Source organism: Oncorhynchus mykiss, chromosome 11, assembly GCF_013265735.2.
Source record: "Oncorhynchus mykiss isolate Arlee chromosome 11, USDA_OmykA_1.1, whole genome shotgun sequence".
In the NCBI taxonomy this organism is placed as follows: Eukaryota; Metazoa; Chordata; class Actinopteri; order Salmoniformes; family Salmonidae; genus Oncorhynchus; species Oncorhynchus mykiss.
The window spans coordinates 59,273,873-59,286,410 of record NC_048575.1 but is presented as its reverse complement, the minus strand read 5'-3'; the positions used below and the strand labels follow the sequence as shown (position 1 = coordinate 59,286,410).

General features: G+C 42.9%; 1 protein-coding gene across 12 annotated transcripts in view; it reads right to left on the bottom strand.

The window, feature by feature from the left end:
* LOC110536085 (ankyrin-1) overlaps positions 1 to 12,538 on the bottom strand; it is a 190,857-nt gene that overhangs the window by 77,005 nt on the left and 101,314 nt on the right. For 11 of the 12 annotated variants that reach the window (XM_036935945.1, XM_036935949.1, XM_036935944.1 and 8 more), the window contains exon 2: positions 10,770 to 10,862. The exons of the other annotated variant lie outside the window; for it this stretch is intronic. In XM_036935945.1, the coding sequence (XP_036791840.1) occupies positions 10,770 to 10,862 (93 nt within the window). The remainder of the gene's footprint in view (positions 1 to 10,769; positions 10,863 to 12,538) is intronic. 12 annotated transcript variants of the gene reach the window in all.

The following is a 12,538-nucleotide window of genomic DNA, read 5'->3' as shown; positions in this document are numbered from 1 at the left end:
GTAACTGTCTGTTACTGTACATGCACTATGCTTTGGGGACTTCCCTGGACAGAGATTGCTATCTTGTTTTGTGATTTAATTAATAACCTCTACAGGATCGGTGGGTCCGCCGCGGGACGGTTGAGCTAAAGTAGGCTAATGCGATTAGCATGCGGTTGTAAGTAACAAGACAATTTCCCAGGACGTAGCCTTATCTGATGTTGGCAGAAAGCTTACATTATTGTTAATCTAACTGCACTATACATACTGTAAGCTACTGTGCCCCAATCACACCAACCGGGTCAGAGATTTGCCTGTAGAGAGGTAAAGACAAAATGGACCCGTGTAACACTGTGACCATAGCATTTCAAAGCAATGGCAGCAACTTCAGACCAAGACTAGCGACCCATTAGTCTTTTTGAGTGGCGAGATGGAGAGAAATATAATGGAGGGGGGAGAGCGTTTGTGTGAAGAGCGTTTGTGTGAGAGGGGCATCAGAGAGCTGGCTAACGCACAGAATGAGTCATGGCCATTGAGCTCTCCTCCCCCTCTGTCTCTCCTGGCTGTGTGGTGCTGTGCGGAGGGGGAGCGTGAAACTTATGGAATGAGTGTGTTAGTGTGTATGAATACTGTTTGTACAGAGTGTACAAAACATTAAGAACACCTTCCGAATATTGAGTTGCACCCTCTTTTGCCCTGAGAAGAGCCTCAATTCGTCGGGGCATGGAAAGCGTTCCACAGGGATTCTGGCCCATGTTGACTCCAATGCTTCCCACGGTTTTCTCAGGTTGGCTGGATGTCCTTTGATACACACGGGAAACTGTTGAGTGTGAAACCCAGCAGCATTGCAGTTCTTGACACAGTCGAAGCGTTGGGCCTGACACCTACTATACCTCGTTCAAAGGCACTTATATTTTGTCTTGCCCATTCACCCTCTGAATGGCACACAATCCATGTTTCAATTGTCTCAATGCTTAAAAATCCTTCTGTAATCTGTCTCCTCCCTTTAAATCCACTTCAGTGTAGATGAAGAGGTGACATCAATAAGTGATAAAGCATTCACTTGGTTGTCTGTCATGGAGAGAGCATTATTTGTACACTCAGTGTATATGTGTGAGAGAAAGCAGGGAAAACGATATGATATTGAAAGGGGAGAGATTATGCTGCACTGCCATCAGGGATGCCAATCTATGCTGGCCATGTCCTGTTATAATAATGTTCTGTCACTTCAATCTGCTCCAGTCTGGTAATTAAACACACAGGCTGGCTAACTCGCACTGCACCAACTGGGCTGGGCCAGCTAACACACAGCCCCATTACACTATACTATAGTGGCCTGTGCTGGGTACTATTATTGTATGGCAGCCTCATGGAGTGGTTACTCCCTGTGTCTCTGTTCTGCAAGGGTATGAGCTGCAGAGCTGTCTGAACGAGCCTCTCTGCAGAATAAGTGAGTCTGAGAGACATGGTGATGCATTCAGGGGAGAGTCCGGTCCAAGCAGCCCGCCTGCCCACAATTCACTCAACCTGTTTATTAAGTGACTGACTCCATTCAAACCTAAGGCACTCCTTTGACACTGTCAGAAACGGGCTCCGCCATTCTGGGGCTTCAGGACAGCTAGCCTGGCATGTCCAGATGTACAGTGAGTGAGAATCTATTTTTCCAACCTAATTGAGGAGAATAACAACAATCCAAAATGCCAGGACTTAGGATCAATGGAGACACACATTTTTTAAATCCTGTGTCTCTTGACACATTCATGAAAATAGTCAGGGCCTCTAAACTGTCAAGCTGCATACTGGACCCTATTCCAACTAAACTGCTGAAAGAGCTACTTCCTGTGCTTGGCCCTCCTATGTTGAACATAATAAACGTCTCTCTATCCCCCGGATGTGTTCCAAACTCACTAAAAGTGTCAGTAATAAAGCCTCTCTTGAAAACGCCAAACCTTGACCTGGAAAATGTCAAAAAAACTATTGGCCCATATCGAATCTCTCATTCTCTAAAAATAAGAAAAAGCTTTTGCTCAGCAACTCACTACCTTCCTGATGACAAATGATGTATACGAAATGCTTCAGTTTGGTTTTAGACCCCATCATAGCACTGAGACTGCACTGAGGTGGTAAATTACCTTTTAATGGCGTCAGACCAAGGCTCTGCATCTCTCCTCGTGCGCCTAGACCTTAGTGCTGCTTTTGACACCACTGATCACCACATTCTTTTGGAGAGATTAGAAACCCTAATTAGTTTACATGGACAAGTTCTTGACCGATATAGATCTTATCTGTCGGAAAGATATCAGTTCGTCTCTATGGATGGTTTGTCCTCCGACAAATCAATTGTAAGTTTCGGCTTTCCTCAAGGTTCTATTTTAGGACTACTATTGTTTTCACTATATATTCTACCTCTTGATGGTGTCATTCGGAAACACAATGTCAACTTTTATTGCTATGTGGATGACACACAGCTGTACGTTTCGATGAAACATGGCGAAGCCCCAAAATTGCCTCCCCCTAAAAGCCTGTGTTTCAGACATAAGGAAGTGTATGGCGGCAAATGTTTTACTTTTAAACTCGGACAAAATAGATGCTAGTTCTAGATCCCAAGAAATAAAGAGATATGCTGTTGGATCTGACAATTAATCTTGATAGTTGACGAACATATCAAGAATATTTCTAGGACAGCTTTTTTCTATCTTCGTACCATTGCAAAAATCTAACTTTTTGTCCAAAAATAATGCAGACAAATTCATCCATGCTTTTGTCACTTCTAGGTTAGACTACTGCAATGCTCTACTTTCCGGCTACCTGGATAAAGCACTAAATAAACTTTAGTTAGTGCGAAAGACGGCGGCTAGAATCTTAACTAGAACCAAAAAATCGTATCATATTACTCAAGTGCTAGCCTCCCTAAACTGGCTTCCTGTTAAGGCTAGGGCTGATTTCAAGGTTTTACTGCTAACCTACAAAGCATTACATAGGCTTGCTCCTACCCATCTTTCTGATTTGGTCCTGCCGTACATACCAACACGCACACTACGGTCACAAGATGCAGGCCTCCTTATTGTCCCTAGAATTTCTAAGCAAACAGCTGGTGGCTGGGCTTTCTCCTATAGAGCTCCACTTCTATGGAATTATCTGCCTACCCATGTGAGACGCAGACTCGGTCTCGACCTTTAAGTCTTTACTGAAGACTCATCTCTTCAGTAGGTCCTATGATTGAGTGTAGTCTGGCCCAGGGGTGCGACGGGGAACTGCAAGGCACTGGAGCGACGAACTGCCCTTGCTGTCTCTTCTAGCCGGCTCCCCTCTCGCCACTGGGATTCTCTGCCTCTGATGCTATTACGGGGGCTGAGTCACTGGCTTACTAGTGCTCTTTGTTGCCATCCCTATGAGGGATGCGTCACTTGAGTGGGTTGAGTCACAGACATGATCTTCCTGTTTGGTTTTGTGCCCCCCTCGGACTTGTGCGGTAGAGGAGATCTTCCTGGGCTATACTAAGCCTTGTCTCTGTGTAGTGAGTTGGTGGTCTGTTGATATCCCTCTAGTGGTGTGGGGCTGTTCTTTGGCAAAGTGGGTGGGGTTATATCCTGCCTGGTTGGCCCTGTCTGAGACTATCATTGGACGGGGCCACAGTGTCCCCCGACCCACCTGTGTCTCAGTCTCCAGTATCTATGCTACAATGGTCTATGTGCTGGGGGGCTAGGGTCAGTCTGTTATATCTAGTGTAATTCTCTGTTGTTCTGTGTGAATTGTATGCTCCCTCTAATTCTCTCTCTTTCCGCCTCCCTTACCCTTCAGGACTAGCTGGCCTGATGACTCCTGGCTGTTCCCAGTCCAACTGGTTTCTTCCTAGGTTCCTGCCTTTCTAGGGAGTTTTTCCTAGCCACTCTTGCTTGCTGTTTGTGGTTTTAGGCTGGGTTTCTGTACAGCACTTTGTAACATCTGCTGATGTAAAAAGTGCTTTATAAATACATTTTATTGAGTTTCTGCATGTGTGTTTGTTCAGGAATCTCGTTGACAGTGTGATAGTCTTCATTTACAATGTAATACTAAGACGGTGCCTAAGCTCTCTCGCTCTCTCCATCCCTCCCTCCCGCTTTTCTCCATCAATCTTTCAATCATCAGCTAGTGCAGACAGTGGAGGCTGCTGCAGCAGAGTGGGACAATAGTATACAGCAGGGTACACAAACAGTGTTGTAAACACAGGCCCACAGAGACATATTAATCACCATACTAATCTATCTGCTTCCCATCAATTTGGGCAGTAAATATTCCCCATCTGCCTGTCTCTGTCCTCTATCCCTCGCTCTTTCATCATTCCATCCTTTCTGGGGGTAGTTGTGAAGCTGCTGTCTGGCCTATCAGAAGGTGTACTGTTAATAAATATGAGATCTATGTGATTAAGAGTTGCTCTCATCAGTCAACACAAGGGCAGCCAGCAGACATGCGGTATATCAGACGCCAATCACTCTATCACCTGCTCCACCACCTCCATCTCACCTCTCGGTTTCCCTCAACACACACACACACACACACACACTCCCATACGCCAACATCTGCACACTCTCATGTGCAAACACAAGTGTAATGTAGAGGAAAAGGAAAGATTGGCAATATGATGGATTACATTTGAAGCAAGAAAAGAGATGACATGGTGGCAAGTCTATCAAAATGATAAGATGGTCAATTACTACAGATACTACAAATCCAATGAAAACCAAACAATGCAGAAATCAAACTGATTACATAAATGGAGAAGGGTTCCTGAGAGCAACAGGAAAAAAGTTATTTATTTTTCTTAGTACTTTCAAGTCCATAAAATGTTACCAAGCACGCATGGACTTTGATAGAGGAAATATAAACAGTTGTCTTCTCTTCTCTTTGATTCCAGGTCCTGTCTCAATGTGTGTGTGTACAGATGGCTCTTCCAAATCCTTCATTTTTCTTAAGGCTATAATAACGCGTGTCAATGTCATTGAAAGTTGAGATGGACACACTGTACTTCCAAGCTGAAGATAGCAAAGGTGTATATTATTAAGTAGCATTGCACACTGGGAATCCTGCTCTGGTGTATGGATTTTCCAGCCGGGTCACCTGTGATACGTCAGAGCAGCCGGGTCACCTGTGATACGTCAGAGCAGCCGGGTCACCCGTGATACGTCAGAGCAGCCGGGTCACCTGTGATACGTCAGAGCAGCCGTGTCACCTGTGATACGTCAGAGCAGCCGGGTCACCCGTGATACATCAGAGCAGCCGGGTCACCTGTGATACGTCAGAGCCGCCGGGTCACCTGTGATACGTCAGAGCAGCCGGGTCACCTGTGATACGTCAGAGCAGCCGGGTCACCTGTGATACAAGTCAGTATTCAACGTCCATCCATGTCTGAGGATGTCGGAAGATTATGTGGAAACTGGCCACTTGGGGCAACAGTGAGCGTTGTTACCTTCAAGTAGGTTTTGGTTTTACTCAGGTGTTGTGGATGGCGGATGTGCATAAGTATTGAAGGTAATAAAGGAAAATATATTTTGAAAAATATGTGTGTATGTGTGTTTTATTATCTGTCTCTGATTCCAAAGGTTAGAAGTTCAAATCCAGCGATAGAAAGATATTTTTGTTTTAAGCCTATCCCAAACCTTAACCCTCACCTTAACCATTCAGAGTTAATGCCTAGACTTAACCCTAACCTTAAAACATAGGCCTACACGAATCTGTCAGGAGATATTGGCTTTTAGATTGTTCAAACACTTCCCATTTCACTGTTATAGAAAAAGTTGTAGAAGTTATCTAGACTAAATGAATTTGAGTTGCCTGTGGTTGAGCTCATAGGTCTAGATGTTGGACTCTTCTTAAGCAGCATTTCGAAGGATTTTAAAAGCCCTTCAAATGAATGAAGTGCTATGGTTCATGTTTTTTAATTAAGACTTTAGGGGCCATCCTTGCTTGGGTGGGGTCCATCTATATTAGGCCAGACTGCATAGCACTTCTGCTGAAGCCAAAATATTACCCCTTCCCAGTGGGTCAGCCAGAGAACTAAGGGAAATATTATGCTATCATTTCTTCTTCCAAACATTTGGTAGGTTGCCAAAGATATTATAAAACCATTTTTTGTAGTTTAATAAAATCCCCCATAACCTTAATCTGATTTCTGTACTGCCAGCATCGATTTCACTATGAGTAAAATTGGAGTTTAAAGACGCTATTTTAAATGCTAGCCAGGGTTTTTCACATGCAAATTCAAATCTAACACCCTTACACGAAACAAATTAGAGTGGACTGCTGGTGACTGGGCATCAATGGGCTTCTTAATGTAGTCTCTTGCTGCAGTAGGCTGGGAGAGCAGCCGTGACTAAGAGAGATGAATCCACTTGACAGTGCTGGGGAGTGACAGTCACTTTTCTCATATTGTGACTGTGGTGGAGTTGAACTGTGACCAATGGGGCTTTGGTGTTCCTGGGCATCTGCTGCTGAGGGCTCAATGAGGGGTGATCAGGGATGTCGGGACAATAAGGGACACGCTACTATAGCACATATTAAAGCAGCCATTACTGGAGATGTGAGAGACCAACGCTTTACATAAACAACTGACACCTCATATTTTTTATCTTACAGGGAGGGAGGGGGAGGTTCTAGGGAGCTTTTCATTTGGTGTAAATTAAATTGGGCCCCGAGTGATGTGTCATGGACCGTAGAGCAGGGTTTAGGAGGTGACTGTTTGCTTTAAATCACTCAACTGCCCTGTTAAACTGTCTGCACATTTCTCACTACACTTTGACTTTTCCTATTTTGACGATGAAGGGAAAGGAGAACCTTTGGAGGGTCATCATTTAAATGATTGTGTAGGGAAGAGTGAAGGGGAGCTTGAGGGGAGAGAGCATGTTATAGACTGCTGGGGTTCCATTGCAGGGGCTTGTGCTGCTGTTGTTTTTCACTGCTCTGCTGCATTGGCGAGGGGCCAGGCAGGGGGATTGGATTCTACACGAAGATTCATCACTGCAGCACTGTGAACACTCTCTCGCTCCTCTCTGAAAACAGACAACCTCTCTGCCCCCTATCTCAGCACAGGACAGGAACAAAACTGACATGCTATTTTGTGTCTGTTTTTTTTTGTCACATGGGGATAATACCCCCAAATGCTATCTCCTTACCATCTCCATTCCTACGTAAATGAATTGAATAAGATCAGGAACTTGTATTTCCATTGGGAGCTTTCCTTGTCTGGGCACTTGAAGGAAACTACATTGTCCTGCTAGTGGATAAGGATAGGGTTTGGCTCGTAGTCAAACCAATAGATACTTGGGTAGACAAACAAAAACACTCTCTTACGCTCTAAGTTTGTTCAAACACAGAAAATGACTACAACATAGGAAAACCAAAAATACAAACCAAAAACAATTAGTGAAATCATCCATACAGACACCACAAAAGGAAAAATAACATTCAACATTGATAAGTAGGTAAGGCCTGTATGTGTTGTCAGACTTATGGTCATTATTAGTGCATTTGTGAACTGTTGGGATGTCTTATCTGTGACCTACTTTTCTGTGATGCAGAGTGTGAATATACAGTACAGCATAAGAGCTACACTGTTTAGAAAATCAGTTGAAGGAGAATGTGCTGTGTGGAAAGGGTACTGTGAAAGCCCTATGGACTTGTGGTATACAGTGCCTTCAGAAAGTATTCACACCCCTTTACTTTATCCACATTTGGTTGTTACAGCCTGAATTGAAAACGGATTACATTGAGATGTTGTATCACTGGCCTACACAAAAAAAACATAATGTCAAAGTGGATTTATGTTTTTTTCGAAATTGATAGAAATGTATAAAATATGAAAAGCTGAAAAATCTCCATTCAATAATTATTCACCTTTTTGTTATGGCAAACCTAAATAAGTTCAGGAGTAAAAATGTGCTTAACACGTTGCATAATAAGTTCCAATAATAGTGCTAAAAATATATATTTTTAATGACTACCTCATCTCTGTACCCCACAAATACAATTATCTGTAAGGTCCCTCAGTCGAGCAGTGAATTTCAAAGACCAGGGAGGTTTTCCAATGCCTTGCAAAGGAGGGCAGGTGAAGAAACAGAATGTGGAGGTCCTGAGCTGGCGTAGTTACACCTGGTCTGCGGTTGTGAGACCGGTTGGATGTTCTGCCAAATTCTCTAAAACGACATTGGAGACAGTTTATGGTAGAGAATTAACATAACATCTCTGGCAATTAGTCTGGTGGACATTCCTGTAGTCAGCATGCCAATTGCATGCTCCCTCAAAAGTTGAGACATCTGTGGCATTGTGTTGTGCTACAAAAGTGCACATTTTAGAGTGAGCTTTTATTGTCCTCAGCACAAGGTACATCTGTGTAATGATCATGCTGTTTAATCAGCTTCTTGATATGCCACACCTGTAAGATGGATGGATTATCTTGACAAAGGATAAAATGCTCACTAACAGGGATGTAAACACATTTGTGCACACAATTTGAGAACTTTTTGTGCAGATGGACATTTTTAAAAATGTTGTCATGTTTATATTTCTTTTCAGTATAATTACACTTAAGATGGTGTAGCAATACACCCATCACTACAAAGATAAAGGCGTCCTTCCTAACTCATTTTCCGGACAGGAAGGAAACTTTAGAACAGAAAACTGAAGATGGATCAACAACATTGTAGTTACTCCACAATACTAATCTAACTGACAGAGTGAAAATAATGAAGCCTGTACAGAATACAAATATTACAAAACATGTATCCTGTTTGCAATGAGGCACTAAAGTAATACTGCAAAAAATGTGGCAAAGATCATTTACTTTATGTCCTGAATACAATATTTGTGGTAAGTCAAACAACACAACACTGAGTACCACTTTTAATATTTTCAAGCATGGTGGTGGCTGCATCATGTTATGGGTATGCTTGTCATCGGCAAGGAATGCAGAATTTTTTGGGGGGATAAAAATAAATGGAATAGACCTAAGCACAAGCAAAATCCTAGAGGAAAACCTGGTTCATTCTGCTTTCCAACAGACACTGGGAGACAAATTCACCTTTCAGCAGGACAATAGCCTAAAACCCAAGGTAAAACCCAAGGCCAAATATACACTGGAGTTGCTTACCAAGACGACATTGAATGTTCCTGAGTGGCCTAGTTACAGTTCTGACTTAAATCGGATTGAAAATCTATGGCGAGACATGAACTTGGCTGTCTAGCAATGATCAGCAACCAACTTGACAGAGCTTGAAGAATTAAAAAAATAATAATTTGCAAATATTGTACAATCCAGGTGTGCAAAACTCTTAGAGACTTACCCAGAAAGACTCACAGCTGTAATTGCTGCCACTTTAACATGTATTGACTCAGAGGGCGGAATACTTATCTAATCAATATATAATTAGTGTTTTATTTTTGATTAATGTTGTACGGATTCTTCTTACACTTTGACATTACATAGTATTGTGTGTAGATCGTTGACAAAAATGGACAATCAAATCATTTTGAATCACACTTTGTAACACAACAAATGTGGAAAAAGAAAAGGGGTGTGAATACTCTCTGAAGGCCCTGTATAGTGTGTAGAGGATGTCGACTGAGGGAATAAAGGCGGAGTCATTGTGTCATTTGAGGTTGTAGAGTGTTGAAGCAGCCAATGGAGGTGGAGGAACAGGAAAGCATCAGGTTAAATTAAACAGACATCACATAGAACTAACAAGACACAACGTACAAAACCACAACTTTAGACATAACAAGACATAGACATAAGACACCACAACACAGCACCGCACAGCAACTGACACAGAAAATTCAAAAAACACAACACTGACACAAGACAAACATCACACTGACAAGACAGACACCACATTGACACAATTCACAACAGCTTCAGCACAGAAAAAGACACAACACATCCACACAAACACAGTTAACACCAATACACAGCTCGGAGCTGTGCAAGTGTGCAAACACGTAAACATGGGTACAGCACCAGACATACAGACAATCAGAAGGTGAAGACACAAGTTCCCACAACCACATACTGTTTATGTATTCTCTCTCTCTCTCTCTCTCTCTCTCTCTCTCTCTCTCTCTCCCTCTCTCTCTCTCTCTCTCAGACACACACACACACACACACACACACACACACACACACACACACTTGTGAATACACACAAATGCACCGAAACAGAATATTTTTTCTAAATCAGAAGAACCCACAGGAAAAATAGTTGTTCCTGAATGTTTGATTAACAGTACCTGTGTTGCATGCTTTAAAAAAAAAGATTTTTGATTTTCCGTATACACGTAATATCTGTATAAGTACAGGAATGTGTATGGGGACTATTTCATGAGAACTATCATCGTCGTATATTTTGCCCGTGGACTCTTGGCATGTAATATACTACATGAGAGAACATTATCTGATAAACCACACACAAAGATATAGATATACATACACACACAAATTAAGCATAAACGCAAAAGAAACCAAAGACGGAAGTTAAATAGGTCAAGCAACGATAACAGGAAGAAAGAAAAAACTCCAGCCTGACTTTACGACACCTGACTAAACCAGCTTACACCACAACAGCAACACTGGACTCTCAACACAACCAGATAGAACTACAATTACCAGAAGCAACAGATAAGAAAAAAGAGTGTAAGATAAAACAACAGCAAGAGCAACAGTGACATAAACTTTAAAAAGACAGATACAAGAGGGTGATATATAGATATATAGATATATATAAGGAGTAAAAAAGCCAGATATACGTGTGGCGGATATTTACTGCTTCATCAAAGTGCCATACTCCTTGGCCATCCGGCAGCTCAGAGCTCAAACTATCGTCCTGATCGATTAGCCAGCGATGCACCGCGTGGGCCTAAAAAGACACACGACATAAAGACAGATCCCAGTTAATCTCAACAGTCACAGTGACAGAGAGACAGAGAGAGGGAGAGAGAGAGAAAGAATGGAGAGAGAGAGATGGTGGACAGGGGAGAGAGTGTACAGAATAATGGGAGGGCAATGAGAAAGAAGGGGAGGAGAAAGGGAAGAGAAGAGCATCATATTCAGACATAGCTAGAAAACAAGAGGAGAGGAGGAGGAGGGAGACAGAAGCAGGAGAGGAAGCATCCCACCCCATCCCAGTCCCATGGCCGCACCCACCCTCACCCTCCCCCTCCCCTCTCTCACACGCACTCGGCTGTGGGAAACAGGTCAGGTTAAGATGGGACATATGTATGGGCATGGCAGGACCATGGGGTAGGACTATGGGATATGACACCACACACAGTGGTCAGTGCTTGGCATGGGGGATCAGGAGTGGGTGCTAGTGATCGGTGTGCTTGTGAAGGAGTGGTACTAGCCTGCGCTGATGTTACATGTCCTGTATCCATAGTGATGGGTCATAATGGATGGCTCGGCTGTACGATTATGATCTATACTACTGTGGCCTTTACTATTGTGGTCTTTACTCTTCCAGTGAGTATTTAGCATTAGAATCTCTCCCTATGTGATGTCTTACTTAAAACATAAGAATAACATGTTTCTGGGCAATTACAGTTAACTACAGGTTCATGCCAATAATTTATTTTGTGGAAATGTGGTGTACTTACCATGGCTTCACATAGGACAAGGTACAGTTAAAATAAGTACTGTGTTAAGGGTGAATACATGGAAATTACACTCAACACAAAAACGTGTTATTGACAGTACACTGTAGTTACAGTACCTCGAACAAACACGTATAGTACATGTAGATACACAGAAACCAAATCCCCAACTGTATTATTACACTGAGATTGATTGTAACACTGAAACAATATATGTACACAAAACTCCTCACCAGTTTTACACAAGTATGTTACTTTGTATTGTTATCCACATACACTATTAGGAAACATTTATGTTGTAAAATACACAGTGCAACATTGTCATGTACTGTGCATAGAACGTAGTAGTGTCAGAGAACATTGTTATTTTGCTTGTCGAGCTACTGTCACACGTACAGTATATTTAGGAACAGTTGGGCATGTGTGAGAAAGAGAAGAGCAGTGCAGGTTAGGTTGAAGCAAGCACGGGGGGTGGATGAGGAGACTAGAGGAGCCAGGTACAGGGGACTTTAACCACCACCCCTAATACACAACATTTAGTGCAAGCAGGGCCGAATGGCTCTGCAGCGGATGCCTCCTCGCCACTAGAGAGGTACAGTCCTCTTTTCTCAGTGACATACACACTACCACACAGGGAAGAGGAACCACAGATAAGAGAGAGATCAACATGCAGGTCAACATGCAAGAGACACCCTTTTCGGACTCTGCTGTTTTACAGAGTAAAGCAGAGAGTAACAGCCCTGTTCAGACTCCCTCCCTCTGCTGTTTTACAGAGTAAAGCAGAGAGTAACAGCCCTGTTCAGACTCCCTCCCTCTGCTGTTTTACAGAGTAAAGCAGAGAGTAACAGCCCTGTTCAGACTCCCTCCCTCTGCTGTGATCCACCCTGGTTCTGGCCCTCCTTCCTGTTTCACCCCATATGCCTCCCACCCCATCTGCTACTCT